The 27423-nt window shown below is 40.5% G+C and overlaps 3 protein-coding genes, 1 long non-coding RNA gene and 1 pseudogene across 4 annotated transcripts; 4 read left to right on the top strand and 1 right to left on the bottom strand.

The window, feature by feature from the left end:
* Positions 1-629: 629 nt before the first annotated feature.
* LOC115737403 lies at positions 630-3230 on the top strand (annotated as a pseudogene).
* Positions 3231-10726: 7496 nt separating this feature from the next.
* LOC115736208 (mannan endo-1,4-beta-mannosidase 5-like) lies at positions 10727-12651 on the top strand. The gene is made up of 5 exons (XM_030667820.2): positions 10727-11106; positions 11188-11382; positions 11487-11609; positions 11707-11909; positions 12081-12651. Exons 1-5 carry the CDS (start codon positions 10777-10779, stop codon positions 12448-12450), a joined length of 1221 nt encoding a protein of 406 aa, XP_030523680.1. The 5' UTR covers positions 10727-10776; the 3' UTR covers positions 12451-12651.
* A 1812-nt stretch (positions 12652-14463) lies between these two features.
* On the top strand, positions 14464-16283 carry LOC115736542 (molybdopterin synthase sulfur carrier subunit). The gene is made up of 3 exons (XM_030668325.2): positions 14464-14593; positions 15518-15947; positions 16136-16283. The coding sequence occupies exon 2, from the start codon at positions 15561-15563 to the stop codon at positions 15876-15878; it is 318 nt and encodes a 105-aa protein (XP_030524185.1). The 5' UTR covers positions 14464-14593; positions 15518-15560; the 3' UTR covers positions 15879-15947; positions 16136-16283.
* Positions 16284-16917: 634 nt separating this feature from the next.
* Positions 16918-22022, bottom strand: LOC115736283. Its single transcript, XM_030667938.2, has 2 exons — positions 20898-22022; positions 16918-17361 (listed from the first exon to the last, which is right to left on the bottom strand). The coding sequence occupies exons 1-2, from the start codon at positions 21801-21803 to the stop codon at positions 17230-17232; spliced, it is 1038 nt and encodes a 345-aa protein (XP_030523798.1). The 5' UTR covers positions 21804-22022; the 3' UTR covers positions 16918-17229.
* LOC115736621 lies at positions 17761-18487 on the top strand. The gene is made up of 2 exons (XR_004014914.2): positions 17761-17868; positions 18307-18487. It is a non-coding gene; the product is annotated as an uncharacterized LOC115736621 (long non-coding RNA).
* Positions 22023-27423: the final 5401 nt, after the last annotated feature.

Here is a 27423-nt window from a genome sequence, read left to right as displayed (position 1 = left end):
GGAGAAATAAGTCATTTAGCGTCGGTGTGTTTGTTGTTGGTTTAACGCAGCAAGAACGAAAAGAGAAGGTCTGACAATGTCTTTGCCACTCCCTTTTGTTCCCTTCACTATAACCATCGCCACCCTATGATGGGGCCGTCCGACATTACACTACCGAGAATGCGTAGTTAGCCATAGGCTCGCTTATCGTGGTTCTCCGACAATGCGGTTGCTAGTGGCGGATGGTCGAGACTGCTTTAGATTGTCCACCTGCCTCCCCAGGAATCAGCGTCTTCTTCTTTGGCAGTCCACAGTCTCCTCCCGTTCCAGCTCCCTCGCCAGAGGCCCTCATGTTCATTACGTTGATAACGAAAGGCAGGCAAAATAATTAGCTAATGGAAATTTTGGTAGCAGAAGTGGTGTATGTAGGTTCACTCCTGCATAGACGCAAGTGGTTTATGGAGAGAGCACATTTCAAGTCAAGTAACTTATGTTTAGGATAGCATGTGATTGCAGGAGAAAACGTATTGAGCTTTTCTTGAGATATCTGTTTGCCCCATGCAATTTCTCTGAGTCCTATCGAAGCGCCTTTGTCATAGGTTAAGTTGCTGCCTCTATTAACGTCCAAAGTATTCATGAGTTATTCTTCTTACAAACTAGGCCATCTTAGTTTAATTTTCACATCAGAATTTCATTTTTATGAGTGGAAGAACTGCATCTTGAATCGGAACCTGCGAAACCGATGAGTTTCTACCATCTTGATTTTGTTAACTACTTTTGATGTCTGTTTGGAGATTTCAGTCTGTTTGACATTTGCGTGTTTGGGTCCATGCAGGGAACTCGTGATTTTACAAAAGAACAAATGGCTATAAGAGAGAAAGTAATCTCCATTATAGTAGCGTCCTTCAAGAAGTATGGTGCCACGGCACTTGATACTCCTCTCTTTGAATTTAGTGAGACTCTGACGGGAAAATACGGGGAGGACTCAAAGTTGATATGCGATCTTGCTGACCAGGTAAGAATCGATGATTTCTTATTACATTCACCTTGCTCGTTACTTTCGAGGTATCTATGGTGGGTATTTGTATGCATGTCATGCTTTAGAAAGTCCTGAAAGTTCACAAATTCCTTAGCTCTGCGAATCTAACGTTGTCACCGACTTAAAGAACCAGGGATCGGTGTACTTGATTTTCTGCACTAATGTTTGGTATTCTCTGTGTTTAAGTCATGCTATTGTTTCTGCTTTACACGTAACGGGATGAATGATCATTTGTCTCCCCTCTAAAAGTTACCGTCCTTTCGTTTGACAGGATGGAGAGCTTTGTTCCCTACGATATGACTTGACTGTTCCATTTGCGAAATATATGGCCATGAATGGACTTACGTCGTCAAAGAGTTACCAGATTGATAAGGTATACTGGAGGGATAACCCTTCTAAGGGTAGATACCGCGAGTTTTAGCAGTGTGACTTTGACATCGCTGGGCAATATATAAGGATGGGGCCAGATTTTGAGATCCTTAAAATGCTTACTGAATTGCTTGATAAACTGGATCTCGGAGATTATGAGGTAAACATCCTCTCTCTTTTCGTCTTGCCCTACACACTCCCCCCACATTCAACAGATTAGAAGAAGGAACAATAACAGTTTAAACAGGAAACAGAAAAAGAATAGAAGGAGAGTTCTTGATGGTTAAATGGGTTACACTCCTTGAGGAATGTCATTTTGTAATGCCATGATTATATCTTTGTTTTTGATGTCCAGAATAGCGTTTTAATGTTTATGTCGAAATTACAGAAAGATGTGCGCCTCAGTCAAAAGTTATCTGACTGTCGTTATGGTTGCCTTCAGGATTTAATGGTTGCTATGGCTGCTGTTAAATGTATAGTATCCGTTGTGTCTCCTTTATGCTTCGCATTTTCGTCAGTGTTAGAATGCCTTCTGAGCTGCTGTTTTTTTATTTTTATTTTGTTTATACTGTGTATTCTCAGGTAAAGTTGAACCACCGGAAGTTATTGGACAGTATGTTGGAAATATGTGGTGTGCCATCAGAGAAATTCAGAACTATCTGCTCTAGTATTGACAAGTTAGACAAACAGTCATTTGAGTAAATGAGGAAGGAGATGGTAAGAGATTATACCATCCTTGTGGGCATGCTTGTGTATGAATTAGGAAGGTAAACGTGAGTCACTCTTTAGTAGGCTTGCACGTGCGCATGTGTCTGAAGTAAATGTCAGACCAGATCAAAGCCAGATTTGATATGTGGTGTTGCGATTGTCATTTTCATTTTAAACTCAATTTTGTTCGACATTGTTTGTACAAATTTTGCAATTGATCCCGTGGAGGAAAAGATTGCATCGGGGGATTGAAGTATGGACAAACTCGAAAGCACTTGCAAGGGCGCTCTGTTTTTCTAATTATATGTTGACTATCGATTCGTTATTCGCCATTGGATAACATTATTAATGATTTTCTCTGGAAGGAAGAGTTTAAGCACATTCAAGTCTCCTCAATCGAATGCACGAGTCATGAAATATCCAGAGAAGTTGAAGGTAACGCGCATGTCTTATCATCCGGTGCATGTCAGCTAGTTGTGTCGTGTTCTAATTCACTGCTTATGTACGGATACGTTCTCAGCTTTCATCTATTTGATGGGGCTCTTTAACAACTTTAGTTTTTTGGGTGGATTGTCATGAGCTGTGCTGATTATGACCACCTGTTCTTTGGGCGGATAAACAGGTATTTTCAGTGTCTTATTGTTAAACAGATGAGCTCATATTTCTGTTAAAATACTTTTTTAACATCATTTAGGTGGAGGAAAAAGGTTTCACTGCTGAGATGGCAGACGGCATTGGCAATTTTGTAAAGGAAAGGGGTCCACCTCTGGAATTGTTGTCAAAGCTTCAACAGAAGGGGAGCAAATTTTTGGAAAATGAAGGATCTGTCCAAGCCCTGAATGACTTGGAGATATTGTTCAAGGCCTTGGAAAAGTCGAAGTGTATCAACAGAGTTGTTTTTTATTTGAGTCATGCTAGAGGTCTCAATTATTATACAGGGGTGATATTTGAAGCAGTTTATAAAGGGGCCACGCAGGTAACTCTTGGCGAGTACTTCCTTCTTAATATTCCAGGGAAAAGCAATTTCTATCTTACAGTTTTGTTTGTGAAAGATAGGACATATCAAGTAACTGCTTCCGATCTCAAAATAGAGAAGTTGCATGGCCTGAGATGTTTAGAGAAGCTACCTAATTAAGGGAGGGAGGGAGTTTTGAGGGATATTTTAGAACGTGGTTACAGAATGTACTAAATGCTTCTCTATGGGAATAGTGGTGAACTGCATAATTACATGGCCTGAGATGTTTAGAGATTAAATTACAATGCCAGGTTGTGAAAGTGAATATGAACCATCCACATTTCAGGGCCTTGCTTTTGCTCTTCTTGCACAGGGACTGCTGCTTTGGAGACCCAATGGAGCAAATATCTTTTACTTAGCCACTCTCACAAGAAATGAATGAGTTGAGTGCCTTTACCATCCAGGATGGTGATGTGGTTGAATGAAGTAGATGTATCTTCCAGTCTGTTACATGGTGCCTGTTATGATGGGATTTGATGTAAATGCCATTATTGCCTTCTAAAGGGATAGAATAGAGCAATCAACTACCCACCCATGGGTGGCTCAGTTGGTTAGGGCGCACTTGGGATTGTGTGGTTAGGTGCACTGGTCCCAGGTTTGATTACCCAGCTGAGCATTTGTGATTTAAGTGGGGGATCATGGTGCTGGGTTGCTATGCTAGTCTCCCCCGAGGAATAGTCGAGGTGCACGCAAGTTGGCCCGGACACCTCGGTTATAAAAAAAAAAAGTACTTGCAATAGTGGAGCAGCTTCCAAAAGAACAGAATCGGGTACTCAAATTTAAGATTCATCTGTAATTTTACGTACTTCACTTTTCCCCTTGCTCTCCCGTTACTGTATTAACTGCAAAGCAGTTGAGCAGTTCAATGCCTTGAAATTTATGGCTTACTAACTGAGATGCTCTTTCAGAAGGCATAGATGACCCACTATTTGTTAACAGATATGTGGATCAAAAGCTCAGTTATCTTATGGCAAAATAGAAGAGTGATAAATTTGTTGTAGAGGTGGTACTGACCATTTGAAGGTACTTTCTGGGATTTAGACATTGGAGTTTCCATAGGAGGCTATTGCTAAATATCATTAGGACCCTTTGCTTGTGTCTCAGACCAGAGCTTTTCTTTAAGGGGTCAGTACCTGTTTTTGCCTAGTTTCTGGTTTGGAAGTAAGATTTGGAGCAATTGATTTTCGTTTTCAATAAGTTCCATCTTTTCTTATGACCGCGATCTTTATAGGTTCTTCCCTATTTGTGAAAATAAAATTGTTTCTTTACTTTTTTTCTTCGGTTCTTGGAGTAATGTTAAATTACTGTTAGTGGGTGCAGCTTACCATTGTAATCAATTTATTTGTTTCTATAAATCACGCCTGCATTCGTTTATGCTTTTTATAACTTGCTCTTCTCCAAATGATATGCCTTCTATTTGAACTGTGAATGAACATAGTTGACGAAAAGTTTGACAAGCTCTTCTGTTGATTTTTCCATGCTAGTTGACGTGAGAAATTAACGTTATGACCTCAGTGTTTGCTGTTCCTTTCCGCATTTCTTATCCTGATACGGGATGGAAATCCCTGAGAATGAAAAAGAAAAAGTTCTGCTGAAAATTGTTACAATCTTTTGTCAAGTTTTTCCAGGACTATCTATTATTTTGCAGCCGAGTATTAGTGAGGATCATTACTTTCTGTTACATTCACAGACATCTAATTCTGATGACTGAGCTTAACATTCTCCATAGCATCTTCCATGCACAGACGAAGTCAGTTAATTGAAGGTTTTAGATGACATTCTAGACATGACTCATACTGCTGATGAGGACAGAGGAGAAGCTTACAGCTGATGAGAATATCATTTGAAAAGGATTATGATAGAGTCATCTGGTTTCTCCTTTATCACTTCGGCTCCTGTGTGAAAAGTTCGTTTTTTGCAGTGGTGATAATATAATTAGGGTTAAAGTGCAGTTTCTGTTTCCCAACTCGTGTTGCAATTACAATTTTTGTTTTGTTTCAATCAAGTCCTCTATGGTGGATCGGTTTCTCATTGTCGCCTTGTGCTAGATGAAAAACGAAAAGAATTCAAATTATGCCGAGTTCACTTCTACCGCGCTGCTTATCAAACCCTCATTCTAGCTCAGAGTAACCTTCTAAGCAAGTGATTACTATGTCGTAATTATCCGAGCAAGAGATGTCGGGACTTGAGTACAAAACTTGCCGTATCCGAATTAAACACCGGACTGTTCAAACAGTCCTTCAAGAATCAATGACATGTTTATTACATATTCATAGTTTATGCATCCACACAACTATGTAAATCAGATTATATAAATTATATACACAAGTCATGTCCACACTTTGCAAATCTTATTGAAAGCAGAGTTAGGGAATGTTCTCCGCCTTGATAAGATTGTCTGCATAACGGTAACACGATGACTTTTACAAGCTCTGCAAGCAAGCCTTTATCCAAGAAGGGAGAACTTGATTATAAGTTATCTTATAACACGGTGGTTTCATTTCAAAAAACTTGCCTTTAAGGTCAGCGGCACTCAATTATAGTTCATAACAAAGCTAACAATGAATATTTTCAGAGATATATTGAGTGACTGGACAAGTCGGTGCGGGGATAGACTCCATGCTAAAAGCATAAGCATATGGAACAATGACCCAAAAATATGTAGCGATGGTACAGTGAGTGATCCATCTTCCTGGTATTTTTTTTTGTCAAACATTAGAATGAACTTCGGTAATGTTTTCTCTAGACCTGAGCATTGTTTAGATAATGGGTAAAAGTACCAAAAGAAAAATCATAAACTTATCATATTGCTATCAATTCAGTTATAAATCTTTCAATTTAACAAATAGGACTTATCCAATATATATATAGATTTATAGAGAGCATTAAACTATTGAGAAAATGTATAAAGTATGGAGATAAGTAATTCAAACCGTCAACCGAACCAGACCAAACCCTTTTTTGGGCTTTGTCTTGCTTGATAGTGCTTTTTCGAAAGAAAAAAAGTTCCACAAGTCGAACCAAACCGCAAAACTGCACTTCACTACCTTCTAATTTTCTTTGTGATAATATTAGTGATTTATAAATGCAGTAGCCTTTCCTTTTAAATGCAAAGTAGCTTCGCTTTTCACTTCGCCTGCGACATTGGAATCGTTATGACTATAGAGTTTGGTTTCTCCTGAGGCCCTAGTGATAAAAACGTTTCTATAGTCAATAAAAATTTCGAAAGCATGGCAATTTTATAACATCTAATATGGAATTGTGCATAAAATGGCTTAAATATATCACGTTTGAGATGATTACACAGCCCGGAGCCTCGTAGACAATTCGTGGAATTAGCCTAGACATGGACGTCACTCAACGAACCACATGCATCATGCCCTAAGGCCTCTGATCCACCGCTATCGCGATGAAAAATCTACGCAGTTTTAGTTGAAACACGATGCCAAACAGAGTCATGTCTGATAAAATATTTACCCTAAACGATATATATTTGAAGTTCCAAGAATTTAGCACTATCTTCCTTATCTTCTCCGAGTCCGGAGTGGAGAGCATTATTGTATAGCAGCAATAACGTTGGCGGCATGAAAAGCAGGTTTTCTGGACATGGAACGTGATTTGTCGAGTCCACTTTGCTGCAGAGCTCAGCAGCAGTTACCGAAGAGAAAAACTTATTGAAAGCCTTCCCCAATTTGAGGACATGGGGAAAGTGGAACATCGTTGTTGTTTGAGAAGGGAACCCACTGGAACTGATGACGTCCCAGGAATGCTCTGCATGTCCGAGTAAAGTGTAGCAAAGAAGTTAAATTTGGTAGAGCTTGTCGATGTTACAATGGAAGACGCAGAATTGTTCATTGGCCTTATCATTACAACATCGAGTTCTTATGTTCATATATGCGCCGCTAGACTTACTAAGACACGGTTTACGATATCAGTTCACCAAATGAGCTGTCAGCTAGTTTTGGGCGATATTACTCTTATTCATTCGCAATGAGAACTAATTTGCGCTTGTGATCATGTTATGTTATTGGACATACTCTTGATTCCAAAACTTACTTTGAAAGGATGTTTGTGCCATAGCGCGTCAGTTCACTAGATTAGATTCTTACATCACATTTCAATTGTTGCGAGCCATAAAGTTTCTTAAAGGACACCAGAAACTTTTGATGTAAGCCAAGGCACCACATGGTTGTCCACCTAATTGAGTATAACGAAACTCTATTGCTTTTCTTGAGATATGAAGGTAAGGAATTTAATTCATCTATATCTGTATTTCCCAACACAATATTCCATTTTCCAAGGTCAAATGTTGAATATACTATTGAATGTTTAGCAAAGTCTAGTTCCCGAATAACATGGCATACACTTCAAACCGTTTAATTCGAAAGCTATTTTGTCACGGCAACAACTTGCGATGCATGAATTTGGTGCACGAGTTTGTCGGAACACGGCTGCGATTTGATAAATAAGTTACGGTTCGCATTCAGAAACTCTACTGTACTTTTTGCTAGGGCAACTTCAATGTGTCATCAAATCAAAAGCATGTGCTTTTGGGTCAAACCATCAATGACTTGCCATGTTCTAGCATCCAACTTTCATTGCAGATCCTAAGGAATTCAGTTGAAATTGATAGAAGATGAAGAAATGGAGAAAATGTATTGTATTGATCTGATTTGTATACAAGTACATAGGTCTTTATAATGCCAATAAGAAAGATAAATATCAGGAAAAAATCTACAACATTACCAATTTACCAAATCAATTATGGATTGACTAAATCAATTAGTCGGTAATCATAATTGATATCATAATCATCAATCAAATCATGTCTCTGACACTCTCCCTCAAACCGGCGACCTATTATGCTGCCTTTCACATAGTGATTTAGTGAAGATGTTTGCAGCTTGTTCTACAATTTCGATTCCTCTTGTTACAAGGATCCCTTCTCGAATCTCGTCTCTTTTAAATGACAATCAACTTCAGTATGTTTCGTTCTTTCATGAAAGACTGGATTTCCCACTAGTTTGAGTGCTCATCATTGTCACAAAACAATTCGCTTGGTTCATCGGCTTCTACCCCAAGATTCGAGGGTAGACCCCGTAACCAAACTTTTTCATAGACAGTTCTCACCATGGCACGATACTCTAATTCGGCAAACGACGGTGAAACGGTTAACTGTTTCTTAGTCTTCCATGAGATCAATAATCTTCCCAATTTGATGCCAAAACTAGTGATGGATCTTCCGGTCATCGATCAAGTAGCACAATTTGTATCGCATTAGGCTATCATCTTCATATTGCAGTCACGAGACAAAAATATATCGAACCTTGAGCATCCCTTTAAATATTTCACAACCTTCATTGCCGCATTCATATGAGATTGTTTCTGTTTATGTATGAATTGGATGAGTATCTGCACTTCATAGTATATGTCAAGTCTTGTCATGGCGAGATATATTAATTTTCTAACAAGCCACCGATATCCCAATAGATCTTTAAGCAATGGATCTCCGATAGATGAATCCGCATCATATTCATGTGTCGTCAATTTTTCATATTGTTCAATCGGTATAACAGCTAGTTTACATTCTGTCAATCTTGCTTTTGAAACAATCTCCAAGATGAATTTCCGTTGACTAAGACAGATTCCCTTATCGGATCGAGCTATTTCAATGCCAAGATAATACTTGGGAGGTCCTCAATCCTTGATGTGGAAAGCAGAATGTAGAAATTCTTTGAATCTTCCAATATTAGAGTCATTATTCCCCATGATAAGTATATTATCAATATATATATATTAGTAAATAAATTGATGAAGTACCTTCATTCCTTGTGAAAAGGGCATAATCATGTTTGGAGGGCTAAAACAGTGAACTTGGCATACCATTCCCTAGAAGCCTGTTTGAGCCCATACAAGGATTTACGGAGACTACATACTCGAGACTCCCCTTGTCTTTGTAAACCCTAAGAAAGCTCTATATAGATTTCTTCATCCAAATCATCATGTAGAAAGGCGTTGTGAACATCCATATGATGCACCGGCCAATTGCGAACTACGGTAATGGATAAAAAGGAGCGAACAGTTACCTCTTTAGCGACTAGGGAAAAAGTTTCATCATAATCAAAACCTTCTCGCTGTGTGAATCCCTTAGCAACCAAATGAGTCTTGTATCATTCAACGAGCCATCTCCTTGAATTTAATCTTGTATGTCCATTTGCAGGCAATCGGCCTTCGCATTGGGGGTAATGGAACAATATCCGATGTATGATTCTCCATGAGGGAATTGATTTCAGCCTCCATTGCATTTTTTCCATCGAGGATCACTTGTTGCTTCATTATAAGAAAAAGGTTCCTATTCCTCGCAAATGCGACTAATACAACATATTTGTTCCGGTAATAATCGACTTAGGGAGACGTATAAGGATACGAAAAGTTGTGTACCCGACGAACAATGTAGGACAGATGTAGTATTTTGTCCATGTGAAAGGGTGAACATGGCATCTAGAACGTCAAGGTTGCTCAGTTGTCTCTATTCAGGAACTGGTGGAGAGGCCTCATGGGTAAGCTGTTTGGAGATGCCACCGATGAAGTAGGCAAACGAATGTCCTCAAGCGGTAACACTGGTGATGCAACTTCTTGATGCAAAGAATCCCTCATAACTAGCATGGATGATTTTGGCGCAACAAGGATATATTGAGAAGCCATAGATAAGTCTTCTTATGATAGAAATTGACGACGATCTGATGATGAGCTAGATGATTGAGAAGAAGACGCCATCTCTTGAAATGGGAATATATCTTCATGGAAAAGCACATCTATGCTTATAAAGAAATGCCCTACAGAAATCTCCATAACACGATATCCATTTTGTAGAGGAGGATATCCCGTAAAAATACATTGAGTGGCAAGGGGATCCATTTTATCCCGCGGGCCAACAATCGTTACATAGCATAAGCAGCCAAATACTCTAAAATGATCAATTCCTGGCTATTTTTCGAAAAGCATCTCAAAAGGAGTTCTCCAATCAAGAATTTGAGTTGGCATGCAATTAATTAAATAGGCTCTCATGACCACACAATCTCAAAAGGAGTTCTCCAACGAAGAAAATGTATTATATTGATCTGATATGTATATAAGAACATTGGTCTTTTTATAAAGCTAACAAGAAAGACATATATAAGGAAAAAAATTATACAAGATTACATTTTCCCAATTTACCAAATCAATTGTGGATCAATTAGTCTGTCATCAGAATTGATATCATCATCATCAATCTAAGTCATATCTCCAACAGAAATCAATTGCTTGCGTTCCCATATCAACCCAAAAGCCTTTGAAGTTTGAAGTACGCAACCAATACATGCTCAGGCGAGATCTGTCTCTTATCATGCCTTTGTGTCTCTTTCCAACCACATTCAGACCAACCCCGCGCGCTGCATCTTCTTCCCCCTTACTCATTTCCGTTTTTTGTCTCCTCGCAACTGATGGTTTTTTCCTCATTTTCAACACCATTTTCGGTGCTTGCTTTATCGCCTTCAGTGATCTCTCTCTCTCTCTCTCTCTCTCTATAGCCTCATCAAACATTTCCTATAAATGGCCACCAACCCCAACCTTATCCCTCACGACTCCCTCTTCTTGAAACGCAACTCGCATTGCATCAAGCGAAATGGCATGCTTGAGGAAACTTAGCTGCATTCTGGGCCTGGTTGTGCTGGTGCCTTTGGTCTGTGAAGCTAGGGTCCTTGCGCCCTCTGGGTTTGTTCAAGTCAGAGGCACTCGGTTCTTCCTCAACGGCTCGCCCTTTCTCTTTAACGGGTTCAACTCCTACTGGATGATGAACGTGGCCACTGAGCCCAGTGATAGGATCAAGGTGTCCGATGTGTTCCGCGAGGCCTCGGCAGCGGGTCTTAGCGTCTGTAGGACGTGGGCGTTCAGCGATGGTGGCGATCGGGGTCTCCAGACATCTCCCGGTGTCTACGACGAGCGTGTTTTCCAGGTGACTTTTCGTCCCCATGTCTTTGATGTCTTCTGGCCTTAGAGAAGAAGCTGATATTTATGTTGCTTATCACTTCCGCAGGGACTTGATTTCGTGATCTCGGAGGCGAGAAGATCCGGGGTTCGACTCATTTTGAGTTTGAGCAATAACTACCATGACTTTGGAGGAAGGCCTCAGTATGCTCAATGGGCTAGAAATGCCGGCGTCGCCATTGGCGACGATGACGATTTTTACACTAATGCAGTCGTGAAGGGCTACTACAAGAACCACCTCCAGGTAAATTGACAAGCAATTAAGAAATCAGCAAATGAATTTGATGTCTTCTTTTCACTTATGAAAAAGTATGCAGTTGGTCATCCTTGATTACTTTTTTTTCTCAGAGAGTGCTAACGAGGGTCAATACGATCACCGGTGTCGCATATAGAGACGATCCCGCCATCATGGGGTGGGAGCTAATGAACGAACCTCGTTGCCAAGTCGATTATTCAGGCAATACCGTCAATGTAGGTGACGGAGAATTATCATTTTTCCCGTGACATTCGAGAATTCAGTTTGTTCATTGTTTATTAATTACGGATCTGGGAACCAAACTAAACACAGGACTGGGCTCAAGAGATGGCATCCCACGTGAAGTCGATCGACAGTAAGCACTTGCTGGCGATCGGCATGGAAGGTTTCTACGGCGATTCCATGCCGGATCGGAAGCAGTATAACCCGGGCTACCAAGTCGGAACGGATTACATCAAGAGCAATCTCATAAGAGAGATTGATTTCGCGACAATCCATGCGTATCCTGATATTTGGTAACGTTTTCAAAGTGTATTTTCACGTTCAATTTTCCTCCGACAGAGTGCTTTGGTCCAATTTTTCAATCCCAGTTCAAGCTAGAAGATTAATTAGATCATGAAATATGCACATGTTGACACGGAAATTCTCATAAACACGGCGGGCGAAGGTTATACTCCAATCTACAGGTTGTCGGGTCAGGACGAGAACGCTCAAACGGCTTTCGCGCAGAGGTGGATGGAAAGCCACCTGGCCGACGCGAAGGCGATCATAAGGAAGCCGCTGGTCTTCACTGAGTTCGGGAAATCGAAGAAGGACCCCGGCTACAGAATCAGCGCGAGGGACACGTACATGAACGCCATCTACTTGGACATCTACCACCTCGCGAGAGGCGGCGGCGGGGCCATCGGCGGGGGCCTGGTGTGGCAGATTCTGGCGGAAGGGATGGAGTCCTACGATGATGGGTACGAGATCGTCTTACCACAGGAGCCATCCACCAATGCCATCATATCTGAGCAATCCACGAAGATGACATCCCTCCAACGCACTTTGGGTTAAGTAAATTGAAGACGAAGAGCGATTAGTGTCCAAATAACGAACATTAATCAGTGGTTCTTTGGCTAATTAGATGCTGAATTTTACTTAGTGGAACTAGGCTGAGCAGTGACGCTTGAATCATTATTATGTCGCTGATGAGTAGTGTATCGAAATGAAGTTTGGCAAACTTCCCATGTAACTTCGGATTAGATTACATCCTAGTATTGGACCAAAAAAAAAAAAAAAAGATTACATCCTAGTCAAATTTCTAGATGGTCCAATACGTATTCTCTCTTTTCAGAGTGACTGCTTGCTTCTAATTCACAAAGTCATTGATATTCGGAAAACAGCCAAAAACTTAGAAATCTATCGCACTTTGCCAATTCGGTGACGAGCATTTTTAATTGTCTTAATTGAGTCATAATCATGAGCCCATCCCGTCAATTTTGGCAGAAAATCGCTGACGTGGACGCATGCCGTCCTACGTGGCATAACACTAACCATCCTAGGTGGCACAATTGGCTCTCACGTGAACTATTTTTAAAATTTTTAATATTTTTCCAAATTTTATTTATTTTTTTATTCTTTCATTTTCTTTTTCTTTCTTTTGTTCTCTTTTCCTTCTTTTCTTAGTGAAAGTCATCGGGGCCTCGTCGATGGCCTGTAGAGGTCGCCGGCTTCAAGCGAGGGCAACCCTCGCCTGATTTGACAAAGGGCTACCCTTGCCGAACTAGGCCCAGGCGGCCCTCAACCGAGACCGGCTAAAGGGAGAAAGGGAAAAAAAAAGAAAAAAAAAAGAAGAAAAAGGAAGAAAAGGAAAAATAAATAAATAATTCAAGAAATTATTAAAATATATTAAAAATTGCCAACGTCAATACCGACCATACCATATAGGACATCCGACATTTACGTCAATAATTTCTGGCCAAAATTAATCGGATAGACTCAATTAGCCAACCATAAAGGAATTGATGACTCGATTAGCACAATTAAAAGGTTTGTGACTAAATTGGCAAAAGTATAATAAATTGATGACTTTTTTGAGAATTTTCCAATTTTGGTAGATTCAAGTAAAAGCTATGGGATAATTTTAACGGTGTCGGGTTCAATTAATTGAAAAACAAACTAACAATATTAAAGTAGTATTCTGACCAAAAAAAAAAAATATTAAAGTAGTATATTTTATGGATGTGCATATCATGAAAGAAATAGGTGATGATGAACTTCTTTGTTTTAATAAACAAAGCAAAAAAAATTAAACGTAGGAAACTAAGGAGATATGTTATTTCATTGGTTGGGCCCAGTGACCCCCGCTGGCCACTACCCCACCATCTCCGACCCTTTCCAGCGGCAGTGGGGAAGCCCTCGCCACCGGTTCTACTTCTACATTATTTTCTTCTTCTTCTTCTTTAAAAAAAAAAATTAGCTTATTTTTTAAATTAGTTTAAATAAAAATTATTAAAAATCAAATTTTGACCAAAACGATATTTTTTTACCCAAGTTGTCGTCATGTAGAAAAGAGAAAATATTACAAAAAAAAAATCATGCCAACATGTTTCGTTAACCCAATTGGACAGAGCCAATAGAAAGACTTGAATGCATCAATTTGACAATCTTTGGAACTTGATTACACTTTTTATAAGTCTTATGACTTAATTAGACTTTCATGACAAGTTTTACGACTTCTAAAAAAACATATCCCAAAATGAATAAAGGAATGCGCTATTTTCACGTTCTAAAGGGCTGAACGCACGGCATTTTCAACTAAAGTGACTGAAATGCCCTAGGAATAAGATGAGTCGAATACTTTCCATCGTTTGAAGTTCTTCTTTTGTTCTCCTCTCATTTTCGAGAATCGATTTTTCACTTTGGAATTCTCCATTCGACAGCACCCACAAGTCTCCATAATCTAAGATAGATTTTTATTCTGTTCTTTCATGGATTTTCTTATATAATTCTTTTTGTAGCAATTCCCTATTGCCGTAAATAAGCCCGAGAGACTGGAGAAAGGGTAGTTCTGTCTCTTCATAGCAAAAGCTGTGGAAATAGTCATAATCCAAGTGGAATTCTCGCTCCCCGAAGAAGCTCTTCATTTCCTGGAAGAGACGCGTTCTTCGCCCACTCCCCTGCGATTCTCCGAAGGACGTCTACAAAGGGTTTGAAGGTCTCTCTCTCTCTCTCTCTCTCTCTCTCTCTCTCTCTCTCGCGCTCTCTCTGCACGAATTCTTCGTTTCCGATATCCCAGTTTGCTGTGTAATTCCCCTTCTTTTCTGGGACCCAATTCGATGGGTTTCACTTGATCAGTCGCTAATCCATCACCAATTCGCCTGAATTCCGCTAGTTTGATATCGATTTCCATTTGGGTATCCGGACAATCGAGATTTTTATCTGTAGTAACTTCGTGTGCTTGCAGTCATATGTCGTTGCTCTTCCTGTTTTGGCCACGACATGAATTTGGGCTTTTGACTTGTCTGGTGTTTGAGTATGGATTAGTTTCCGTTGGAATAGGAACGCCGCGGCATTTGCTTGAAGCTTATGCAATGTTACACGGTAGAGAGCAAAATGAAGAAAAGTGACTGCCGAGCTATTAGGATTTGGAGAATCTTGAGAGGATATATGAATATGATGGTGCTTACTACCGATTAATGCGCTCCAGGCACTGGAGAATTCAATTTATGCTGGTGCTTCACTTCTTTGAGCCCTGTGAATAGAAATCGAAATTCTGAGCCTGTTATGTTGTGCATGTGTTCAGCTTGTTTTCGTATAAGCGTGGATGGACGCTTATTGAAGATTGTATTCGTTTTTCGACGATGGGTCTTCTTTATAGTTATCTAAGGATTTAGTGGGTATATTTCTGTGCTGAATATGTGATTTTCTTTACGTGGTTTTGAGTTTTGTCCAACCTTAGATTGGTCTTGTTCTCGAGAAATTTTCATGTGAACAACCGCGTGACCTTCGCTTGACCTTGTTTGTTCTTGTTATACACCCGAGAATAGTTGCTGCTGGCTTAGCTTAGCATATCATACTGGCGAGTTCTACTTGGTCTAAGCATCTTGTGTAGATTCAAATTGTTGATTTCTGGTTGCAGACAAGAGACCTCGCGAGTTGGTCTTGATAAGGGTTTTTTCCCAATGGATGCTGTCGAAGGAGAGTCCAAGTATTATAGCACGCAAGGTATGCCTAAGAAGGAAGAGGGATCGTCAGTTGGCATAAAGGTCTTGTTTTTTGCCAGAGCTCGTGATTTGACCGGGTTGAGCGATGTGCGTTTGGAGGTCCCGTTTGGTAGCACTGCAAGTGACTGTTTAAAGGAGCTCGCTGTACGATTTCCAGGCCTGGAAGAGATCCGTCAATGCATAGTTCTGGCACTGAATGAAGAATATGCAAGCGAATCAACCGTTATTAAGGAGAACGACGAACTGGCCATCATCCCTCCCATAAGTGGGGGATGATTCTTTCTGGTAGCGGCCATTGACGCAATCATCATCGACATGCACAAGCTGTTATGTCATACATGTTTCATCTAAAGAGAGGGAGGTACTGGTAGCAGCCATTGGCGCAAAATGTATGGAACATTGTAAAGATTAACTCCTGATTTGCATTGGTATCAGATAAAACCGTCGAGGACTAATTCTTCAAATGAGATATGTTCAATAAAGTCTAAAATGAGATATGTTCAATAAAGTCTACAATATGACAAATTCGGGGTTTTCATAGCAGTCTAAAGAACTTCAAGAAATAGGATGACCTATAAACTGATGCATGAATCTGTAAGCATCACATCAGGGCTCTGGTATGATATCTATGCAACTGAGGTGGTCTTGTCTTCTAAATTTGAAACAAGAGAAACAAATTGAGCTTGCAGACTTGTTAAGAAACTGCAGAAAATTTGATGCTTGTAGATTTTAGAGGAAAGGAATATAGTTCAGGGGAGGAGAGAAGGCTGACAAGGGTTCTGAATTATGCCTTGGTTGAAGTTGGCCATTTTTAATCCCTGGACGAAGGAGGTTGACATGTCCGTAACTTGCGTCTTATTGAATTTGCGAGGCAGACGCAGTTTAGGGACCCGACGTCCCATTTTGCTTTGAGCAGAACCCTCTCTGATCTTGCTAACTCTGACTAAAAACCTGACTAAAATTACAAGTTCTTACCAGAACAGTACCAACCATCATTCTTTTCCAGCAGCATTTTTTGCTGTCAAATTGCCAAGTCGGAAGTGTTTTTTAAGGTGCTAGTTCTCTGTTCAATTATGTATTCACTGATAAACATTGGAGTGGAATCGAATCAAGCATATCTTAAACCCACAACCCAGCTTTGGTTCAACGTCATGTGTCCACCTGTTCCCACATCAGCACGTGCGTGATTATATCTTGGATCAGATCTTCTTTACCGGACCGAGTATCGATAATAGACCGGAACTGCCTTACACATCTCTCCCGAATTCCTTCCGTTGCAGGAGTGATTCAGGTGGTAGCATGAATTGAGGGGAAATGAATCGTGGGCATGTGGTGTACCTCACATTGAAATGGTTTCATTAGATTTATCATTCATATTCACCAGAACCATAATTACATGAGTACATGCCCCTAGAAAAGGCACAGCAAAAAAAAAAAAATTTAATGTCAACTCCCACAAGGTCCGATATCTTCTTAAACAAGCCCAGACAGACAAATTTGAGAGATTATACACGAACAGTCGTACCACTTACATCAATACAACGCATACCAATAAAAACACGACAATGCACTCTAGAGAGTTTCCCTGTGAACAGACTGCTGCTTCTTGTGACCATCTCAAACCCTTTTATCGCAAACTCATGACAGGCCATGCAGCAACACCAGGCGCAGGAAGTGAGGGCCGCACAATGGGGACGCGTTTCACCACTGAAAACGCTTCATTGAGACGTGCTGCACGACTCATGAACTGGGACACCTTCTGCGAGCATTCATCATAGATTTGCAGGGAGTCAGATAAGGTTCCAGCAAAAAGACTCGACCCGAAGCTTACATCATCTCCCGAAGGAGGAAGAATATGGTCTTAGTAACAGGCAAATTATATAAATGAGAGGGCCAAGAGGAAGGAGTACAACAAACAGCATCTAGTTTCCTTCAACTTTAATATTGTAGGGAAAAGGCACGTCTCAACTGCTTATTCAACAAATGTGAAAATTCAGGTACTTCAGCCTCTTCCAAGAAGATAAAACTATTTGAACACTAAAACTTTGATGTCCTCTTCTTTCAAGATTTCACAAGAATAGGACATCAACTATTATAGTGAAAAAAATTTTATAGGCAGTCTTTCTTTTTATAGTGAAAACTGTTTACAGTGAAAACTCTTGTATAAGACAACGATGCCCGGTCATTTCCTAGGCCCAAACCCTTTTCTGCACATCCTTTGTACTTTTTTCATACTTTTGAACTTGGTGATAACCCGTCACTGTAAGTGCTTATAATAACTAAAACAGAAACAAATCCCCCGGGCCATCTCCTTAAGGGTTCTAGTGGAGTTACAAGACATAGCAGCCTAGCTCCATTAAAACCTGATAGAAGTTGCATGGAAGGATCATTTTCATGAATGTATATATCAACCCCATAGTAATAGTAGCTGTTTAGACAATTAACCCCTTTATATGAAGCATAAAAAAAACTTCCGACCATTGGATCATATATCTTATGGGATGTTTGTTTGGAAGGAAAGGCCATTTCATGTAATTGCCCTTCCCTCGCAACCTTTTGTAACCTAAAAAAATAATAAATGTTAATTATTGATTAGTATGATATAGGCCTGTTGGTTTATACGTTTTAGAAAGCAAAAACGCAACCTTTTGCTTTTTTGCCAGACTTTTAAATGATATCCAAATTTTCAAAAATTGTGAAAAAGTTATGTATGAATATACATATCGGAATTAGTTTATTTTATTCCCTCAGCACCTTGAGGACTCTCCAGGGAGAGGCATCCTGTTTGCCTCACATGGACACCTTCATATAGCGAATGTTTCAAGTGTTCCGGATTAAGCAAAAGTCAAAGTACGCCCGCCACAAGATTTAGATTAAGCAAAAGGCAAAAATGAAAAAACTATCCAGATACACCCTAGAAATCATGGTAAGAAAAATCCCATTTAAATTGCATTCCCAGAACATTATTTTTTTTTTTTTTTTTTTTTTTTATTCCTCACCAGCATACACAAGAAACCCCATTTCATTCATTCCGACAGTTTACCAAACATAATTATTAGTTTCATCATTCCCTTCAATTCCATTTTCATTCCAGTCCATTCATTCTATTCCATTCTACTCCATCATACCAAACACAACATAAAGCCCCGGTTCAATAGGTTGCACATTCAACAGGTGAAACCTTGCAAGCCAATCACCATGAGTTTGTAAGATTACATATTCATCTCAACATATCAACACTGCCAACAAGGTCTTGTAACAAGTTGAAGAAGAACAGGATTTCTCTTGTCTGTATAGAAGATTCAGACTAACCCACGTAATTAGACAAAAACACTGCACTTGCAGAGACTCTTAAGATGCTACTTGGGTAAATTAGGAGTTAACCTTCCTGTTTTTGATAAATCAATGGCACCACATTTTAAAAAGAAAATTCTAAGGTGCAAACATGGAAAATCCAATTGGAAGCACAAACTGAGTTGATGCGCCTAAAGAAAAGTGTAAAGCACCGCCAGATCTGATAAGATAGCTTCAGCCTTAAACTCAGAAGATGACTATTTTAGTCATATAGTTATTTCTACATCTCTCTCTGTCTCTCTCTCACACATATGTGATAGCATGCTTAGTGGATAAGATTACTAATCTCATAATAAAAATTTGCCATACATGTCATAGTAATGATGAAATTACCATCAGCACACAACATAAAAAAATCAGAAGCATCAAGGCAGAAAATTCAATCTGGTTGACTATGTAGCTACCGCTGAAATAAAAAAAAATTACTCCTTTCTTTGAGGCCAAATGAGAAAATTAATTACATGTTCAGATATAGCTAACAGAAGAAACCTAATTGTGCAACACATTATGGCATATCCATGATACAAGTGAAAATTGAAAACGCTAATATTGATCTGAAGAGCATCAAGTCGACCAATATTAGAAGTTGTGATCATGCTTCTTGTGAGCCTAAGCATCATTTTCAGATGTAGAATTGATCATCAAATGTGGACGGCAGAACAGAAAACATCCATTCTGTCCCTAAATACAAAATGCCAAGCTACAGTACAGTATATTTGCACCAGGACAAGACCTTGGTGGTGGAAATACACTTTCAAATGTAATTCATCCAACTAGATTGAAAGGACGTGCTTGAAGGGATCATCGACCAAATTGATTCGAAACTTTATAGATCTAGGCAGATTATACAGCCACAAAGTTTGTAAATCTAAGGACTTTGTAGCAGCCACAGCATAAGTGCACTTGATAGAAAGTAATTTCGCCAGAATAGCCACCAAAAGAATTATTTACAACGAGGAAGTGCCAAACCTGTATAGATGATAAGATAACCTACACAGTGACTCTATCATTTCTTAGACAAGCCGAACTATAATGCAACAGAAGCATCCATTATTTCACAAAAAATCATAGTGCGGTAATGATTGGGACACATAAACAGAGAATGAAGATCTGAAAGTAGGTACACTTTAAAGGAGAGACTGACAAGCGTCTGTGCCAATTCAAAGAAAATGGTATCAACCACAACAACAAAAGGTACAAGTACCTCCTAGCAAACGCAACATCATCAAGTCATAACAATATGTACTTGCTAAGTCGAGTGAAAAATAATGGCATCAATCCAATGCCAAAATTTTGACGGAAAAAAAAAATCCAATGCCAAAAAAGCACTTGTAATTGGTTTTAGGAGATGGAAATGACATTAATCCAATGCTAAAAAGAATACTTATTGGAGATGACAAAGGGAAAATTAACAATGTAACCCTTCCGAAATTTTTTCGGAAAAAATTAAATTTAACCTCATTATTAATCAGCCATGTAACTCTTATGGAAAGTTTAGAAATTAAATTTAACCTCATTACTAATCAACCAAAAAGGAATGGTGATTCCACGGGAATAGAAACGAGTAGAATAGACCTAGATAGACGCTACCCAATAACTATTAATCGAGGAATAGAACAGTCATCGTCACGAATGGACTGTAAATGGAATGGTCATTCCCTCGATCCAGACGCTCTGTCAGTTAAGTAATGGGAGAGTACTATGAAACAGCTAGTCCATCCAATATATAGCATTTTGAATCCAGTCTTTTCTATAAAACAACGCCCATAGAACAAAGAACGTTGCCACTTTGCGAAACAACTAAAGAAAACGACTAAGGAAAATGACCAAGCAACCAACCAATTTTACCAATTCAGAACACCTCGTGAATAATATCAGCAAACAGAATAGAGAGGCTCGACTTGAGTTCAAATGAAACAAGGAAATGAAAGGCAGACTGACCTTGTCATCCACTGTAACCTTCAGCTGCAAAGTGCGGGTCTTCTGCTTCATCTTGTACAGCCTCCTTCCCAGGATGACAACTCCCATAAAAGCAGCAGCTACAGAGAGCGACCAAAAGGGACTGACCCTAAACACACAGTACCTCAACAGCTCAAAAGGCACCTTCCACCAGACTGTTCTTCTTTTATCTTCATCACCCTCCGGCTTCGCCGCTTTGATGGCGAGGCTTTCGTCCTCGGCTGCTTCGTTCCCACCCTCTGCCTCCGGCGCCTGATCATTTCCAACCCCCAATACCTCTTCCCTGCTCATGTCCTCCCCAAGTTTCATCGCAGCCAATCCCTCACCACCCGAAGCAGACCAGAACTTAGGAGAAGAATCCTCGCCGAGACCTTGAATTTCACCAACACCGACCTGCTTCTTGGCACTTCCGGAGAAACCAAACTCGTCCTTGACGCCCAAATCGCCCAAATCGAACTCGCCCAACCCGAAAGCCGACTTCTCGCTCTTCCCCCCAAATCCCCCGGCCGCCTCCATCTCCGCGGGGGCCTTCGCGCCCCCCGCAGCCGCAGCCGCAGCCGCGACGAATTCGCCCTTGGGGACGAAATCCCCGAGCTTGCGCTCGTCGGAGAGGTCGCTGCCGGAGTCGGACCAGAACTCGCCCGAGTTCTTCCGCAGATAGCGAGTGTCGGAGCCGGGATCGATCCAGCTGGGGTTGTCGGAGTGGACGGAGTCGCCCGGGTCGCTGGAGGCGGCCCTGGGGTACCTGGTGGAGCCGTCGATCGAGAAGTAATCGGGCCGGATCATGCCCCCGGATTCATCCTCGATCTCGTCGAGGCTCCTAGGGTTGTCGACCGAGTCGGAGTCGGAGCTGTGGAGCAATTCCCAGTCATGGAGCTCGCCTTCCATGGAGAAGGGAAATTCGACCAAGGCAGCAGCGGCGGCGGCAAAGTCGAACTGCGAGACTGAGAATCTCTGGAGGGAAGGGGGGAGAGGAGGAGGAGGAGGAGGAGGATATGGAGGCCGTTTTTATGGGTGAGGACATTAAAATAGGAGGGGGTAAGTAGTTGATGTGTTCTTACCAAAATCACACAACTCGATTTTCTCTCTCTCTCTCTAAAAAACAGAATGTTCCATTCTCTCTCTCTGTCTCTCTAACTTTACCCTGTCTTTTAACTTTAATTTTTTATTTTGTTTTTTTTTTCCGACCGACAAAAAACGTTATTTGCTTATTTTTTATTTTATTTGTCCGGGGTTGTCCGGAGTGGAGGAGATAAAACTTAAAAGACGCCGAGTTCCTACGGCTCGGGGCGGGGGACCCACGTTATTATTCGTGGATTTATTGGTGAATTTTCATTTTCATGGATGATGATAATGATTTTATTTTTTGTTTAATTGAGTTGTTAATCTTATATTAAGCGTCATTTATTTTAATTTTTTTTTTAAATGTCGGGCTGATTGTGTTAGTAATTGCGATTATTTTTGTAAAAAAAACTGTCAGAATGATGTTTAAGTTGGTGATGACTTGCGAAGAGAGAGAGACGGAGGGGGGGGGGGGGGTGTATGGTTTGGTCTTGACTTTGAATTCTAAAGAATAATTAATGAGAGTAGTAGTAGTACTTCTTCTTCTTCTTCTTCTTCTTCTTTTTCTGGAGGGTAGGGTATCGAAACATCCTTTGCTTGACATAACAGAGAAACTGTAAGATCCCTAGATTTTATTGAGAAAATAAGACTACATTGATATTAGGAAAAAAAAATTCGAATAAAGACCTAAAAATGCGTTCACTGTTTTGAAAAATGACATGATCGAAAAGCATTTTCGTCCTTTACCCTTTTTTATTTTTATTTTTTTTTATTATCCCTCTCCTCTCCCCCGGCTGTTGCTAGCCTAATATGCGAGGGTGAGGGTTGCCCGCCCCAGCGCCGCCGGCATCCAGTGCCCGCTCTTGTTCATCCACGGCCGCGATACCTTCATCGCCGCAACCCTCGACAAGGACTCCGAGCTCATGTCCCGAATTTGCCCCATTTTGAGACGAATCGAGATCCTAAACACCCAAGTCACGAGCCCTCGGGGGCTAGTGGACTCACTCGAGCAAGGCACTCGGAGGAAAATCCTTGGCTCGGTCCCCCTGGTGGTCGGGTTCGAGGAGCCACCGGTGCTGCCGGACTTCATCGCGACCTAGAGGCGAACAGCTGGGTGGCAATTTATGAGACACAATGACCGGGGGAGGATTGCATGGACACGATTGTAAGCAAAGAGGGCGGCCGGTGACCGGATGCGATCGGTTTTACCTGTAGCAAAGAAGTGGAAGGCCTTCTGAAAAGCTTGAAGACCGATTTTGGATGGGAGTGGGAGTTGGCCGAAGTTGGTGGTGGCGGGAGCGAGGGGGGTGTCGGGATCGACGTGGTGAGGCCATGAGTTTAAGAGCTTCGGGGGGGTGTTGGCAAGGCGAACCTCGCCCCACGCCGGTGATGGCCCGGAGGAGGGGAGAGGAGAAGAAAAAGATAAAAAGTAAATTCAAAAAAGTAAATGACGAAAATGCCGATTGATCGGGCCCTTCTTTAAAACAGCGAGAGCAGTTCATGCCCTCATTTCAAATTTTCCCTTGAAAATTTGATGTCCCTGTTAATCTGACTAAAGATCAAAAGGAAAAGGCAGACGAAAAACAAACAGTTTCTTCTATGGTGGATCTTGAACTTACAACATTGAAAAAAAACAAAGTGATTGCGAAGTGCGAGAGACGACAGGTAAGGTTGGTGGAGACTTTGATTTCTCTTAGCTTGAAGAAGAGGTACAGTCGAGAGTACATGGCCCCATAGCAAACCCATTTCTCCAATCCAAAAAAATATATAAAAAAGAAAAGAGCTGTCTTATTCCAACCTTACAACATCAGAAATACATAAAAATACACGACGACACGGAAGCTCCCATCTCTTGTCATAACCCAACCGCGTTCCTCACGTGCCCGAAATTAGTTTTCCGGATTAGAAATGGCCTTCCTTCTGTGATTAAAATTTTCTTTCAACGGGCTGCCGTCGGACGGTCGAGTCGCGGTGGCCCGACGGAAAAGAGCTCGTCCGCGATTTTTCCCCGGCGCACGTGACCTCAACTCGAGTTCTTCGAGAGAGGATGGCAAGACCGAGTCCGATTCGGCTCCGGTTTCTCGTGTGCGGAGTTCGACAACACGAGGGACATCTTTTGACCTCAAAACAACTCGAGTGCCATGGCACCGAACCCACCAGCGCAATCAATATTGAGACCCAACTGAATTCGTTCGAGGCATGTCAAGTCATTTCGACTTTACGAGTCTAAGCTTAGTAGATTAGGAACTGCTCTCATCTCGTTTCCATGTCTTAAAAAGAGGCAAATTTTGATCTTTCACCTAATTCGATTTCACGTTCAATACTGATCCCCACACTGGATCTAGCTAAGGTACTAATTTACCAAATTAATAAAGACGGGGTCCAGTTCCATTGTATTTCACCCACACAACCAAACTACGATCGGTTTCATTCCACGCCGCAGCCAGTCAAATTAAATTGCCGTGGGCTTGGAGCTCGGTTCTACATAGCTTGCGGGCCGGATTTCTTTGACTTTGACTTTGACTTTGAACGATTTCATTTACCCTCCTTTCCCTCCTTTTTGTATCCGTTCTCTTCACACTCTTAATGCATTTCATCGCCTTCTGTTTTTCAAAACAAAGAATTGAAATGGTCTGAACCTTTTTCGAACTGGAAAATGACATGGTTTAAACTTCTAGATTCTAAAATTCTAGTTGAGCACGCAAGATTGATCTAAAAATGCAAACATACGTAGGTGAATTAAACCAGTAGCAACTCTTGAGTGGTTTCTCTTCAGTAAAACGAGAAATGCGAATCTTTTCAGAAATAAAAAGTTTAAAAGACACTCGATAGAATTGTTAGTGTTTTGATTAACCTCTGTTTCGTGGGGGACAAAACTGGTCCAGGGGAAGAAGGTGGTCCCAGTGGCTACGTTTCGTAACCATGTTTTACAAGGTGGTCATGGGGAGATGAAAGAAATGGTCTGCTTTCATTGCATCCCGAGCCATGATAGAAACGTGCCCTGGATTTCAGTCTTCCTGGTTGGAATTTGGTTTTGCCTTCTAATTGTCAGTTCGCTTTGGGCTGATAGGAAGGTTTCTAGATGTACCTTCACTCTTACTGTGCTACACTTATAAATTCTTCAAACCATAGAATTTTATTGTTGATATTGCGAAATTTTTTCCGAGTACGTATGATATAGGTCGTGGAGGAAATCTAAGATTGTCGTGGAGGATGTGAATGCGGGGTACAGCGAAATAGCTAAACATGGATTTGCTGCTATGGAAGGATCTCGCTCTATGTTAGAGCAAACCTCAAGCCAAAATGAGGCAATGGCCTCGGAAAGAAAGATTGAAACGGAAAAACTTGTTGATCTCGGAGGGTATAGAACTAAACACGATCAACGATTCTTATACTTCGCTATGGAAGTTTGCTTTCGGTACAAGTTCGTCTGATGCTAAAGTGGCTTCATTTTCCTTAGGTTGATGATCGGAATTGGAGAGCGGGTGTGCTCAATACTGCTTCTGACCTCCTTCTTCCTACGGATGAAATAAAGTCTAGATTTAATCTCGACAAGCTACACCACGGGGTTAAATGCATTTTAGTCGGACTTTGAACTATCCCCACGATCAAGCACCTTCTACAATCCACAGGTGTTTAATAGAGTGAAAAATTTTGTTAGTTGCTCGAGTACAGTAGAATCTTTGTGTATGGCTTCACGTTTATAGCTGCCCAAGTGGTTACGCCATTGTGGCTCGTCATACAACGTTAGTGGATGTTTTTCCAATGATGAACAATGGCTGCAATGAAGGCCAAATGTAGTTGATTTATGATGGAATTACCATGACGAATCAGTCATGTAGATGCATCGAGGGGGAGACTGAAATTCCGATCTTGTACTTGTTCCCTGCCTAATAAGATGAATTGTCTCAGCTATTAAGACTTTACAATGAAGCTGTGATCCCAAAGTAAGTCTTTTGAAGGCTAGATCTTATATTTTCTTGTTTGGGTTTATACCACTGAAAAATTCCAAACTAGTACAGCCATGCCACGTTTACACTAAACTAATTATGCGTTATTGAACTGATACTCCTACGCCACATTTTACCCAAACGGGTGCACTAGTGCCACATTTACTTCAAACTAGTTTCCGTATCACAAAACTCTCAAACCGATACACTCGTGCTATATTTACCCCCAAAATTAATTTACTACAACTAGGGTTAATGTGGCAAGGCTGTACCATTTTGGAATTTTTGTGACATGAAAATTAGTTTGGGGTAAATGTGGCATGGGTGTATCAATTCGAGAGTTTTTGTGACACGAGAATCAATTTGGGGCTTTTTTCTTGTATTAGCCCTTCTTGTTTTAAGCAATTTTATGGGGATATATGTTTCTGGGCTTTGTTGCCTTAACGGGTGCATTTCTTTTAACCAGTTTAACAAGTTTTATGATTTGTTAAATTTTTGAAAGTTTACGACTCAATTGCACTCTCATAACAAGTTTTGACTCATAATGCACTTATCCAGTTTTATCCATGCGCCAAGACTTTTATTATGTGTTGAAATTGTTCTTAGGTAGGACTAGCATTTTCAACCTAAGAATGAGATTCTATATCCATCCTAGGGCAATTCTGCGCATGGAACCAAATTCAGATTGGATTCAAACCGAGTTACCCTAAAGTTAAATGACTCAATTGCACAAACAAAAGTTTCTGTTCATTTGCAAATGTTATGTAAGTTAAAAGATGAACGTGGTCTTATTTTGAATCACCATTATTTACAAAATTACAAGGTTATATCTACATTTTTTTTTATTCTATTCTTGTTGCTTCTTATAACTTAAACTAAGCGTAATCGCAAAAGACTCGGTGAATGACCCCGTACAAAAAGAAAGGGGAAAAGTCCCGCACAAATTCAGATTTTCTTTTCGAAGCTTAACGTAATTTACTTGAAATCACCGTACTGTTTGTTACGCTTATATGTAGTAATTTAGTTTTACGAGTCCTAGTTTATTTATAACTGCCGTGACTCATTTTTCGCATACGATTAATGATTTACCTCTATGACCCAGGATTTAACAATAGAGTAGGACTTAGTAACTACCTAAGGTAAAGATAATAGAATAACAGCACATATCATAACGAGCATACCTCGTAATTTTTCTCAGCATTTGTAATTTTTGTTATATGTTCTTGCAAATATTCGGAATCCCATAAGATTGAAAACTTCCTAGCATCCGTGAATTTTCTAGAGAAAATATCATGAACAACTTTAATTTTTTGCGAATTACTTTTTTGGCAGTAACGTCACTCTAAAGATTAGAAGTTTAAGAGTTTATTTATTTATTTTTTGGGGTCGAAAAGACGGGTACTTTCGTTCACTTAATAAAGTTTGAGAAACGGCTAGACGCAGCATCGACACGTGGAAAATCCCCATCTTGAACGACCAATTGTGGGAGGTAGTAA

This window comes from Rhodamnia argentea, chromosome 2, assembly GCF_020921035.1.
Source record: "Rhodamnia argentea isolate NSW1041297 chromosome 2, ASM2092103v1, whole genome shotgun sequence".
NCBI lineage: Eukaryota > Viridiplantae > Streptophyta > Magnoliopsida > Myrtales > Myrtaceae > Rhodamnia > Rhodamnia argentea.
Note: the sequence above shows the minus strand (reverse complement) of the source record. Positions and strands in the feature narration are given on the sequence as shown.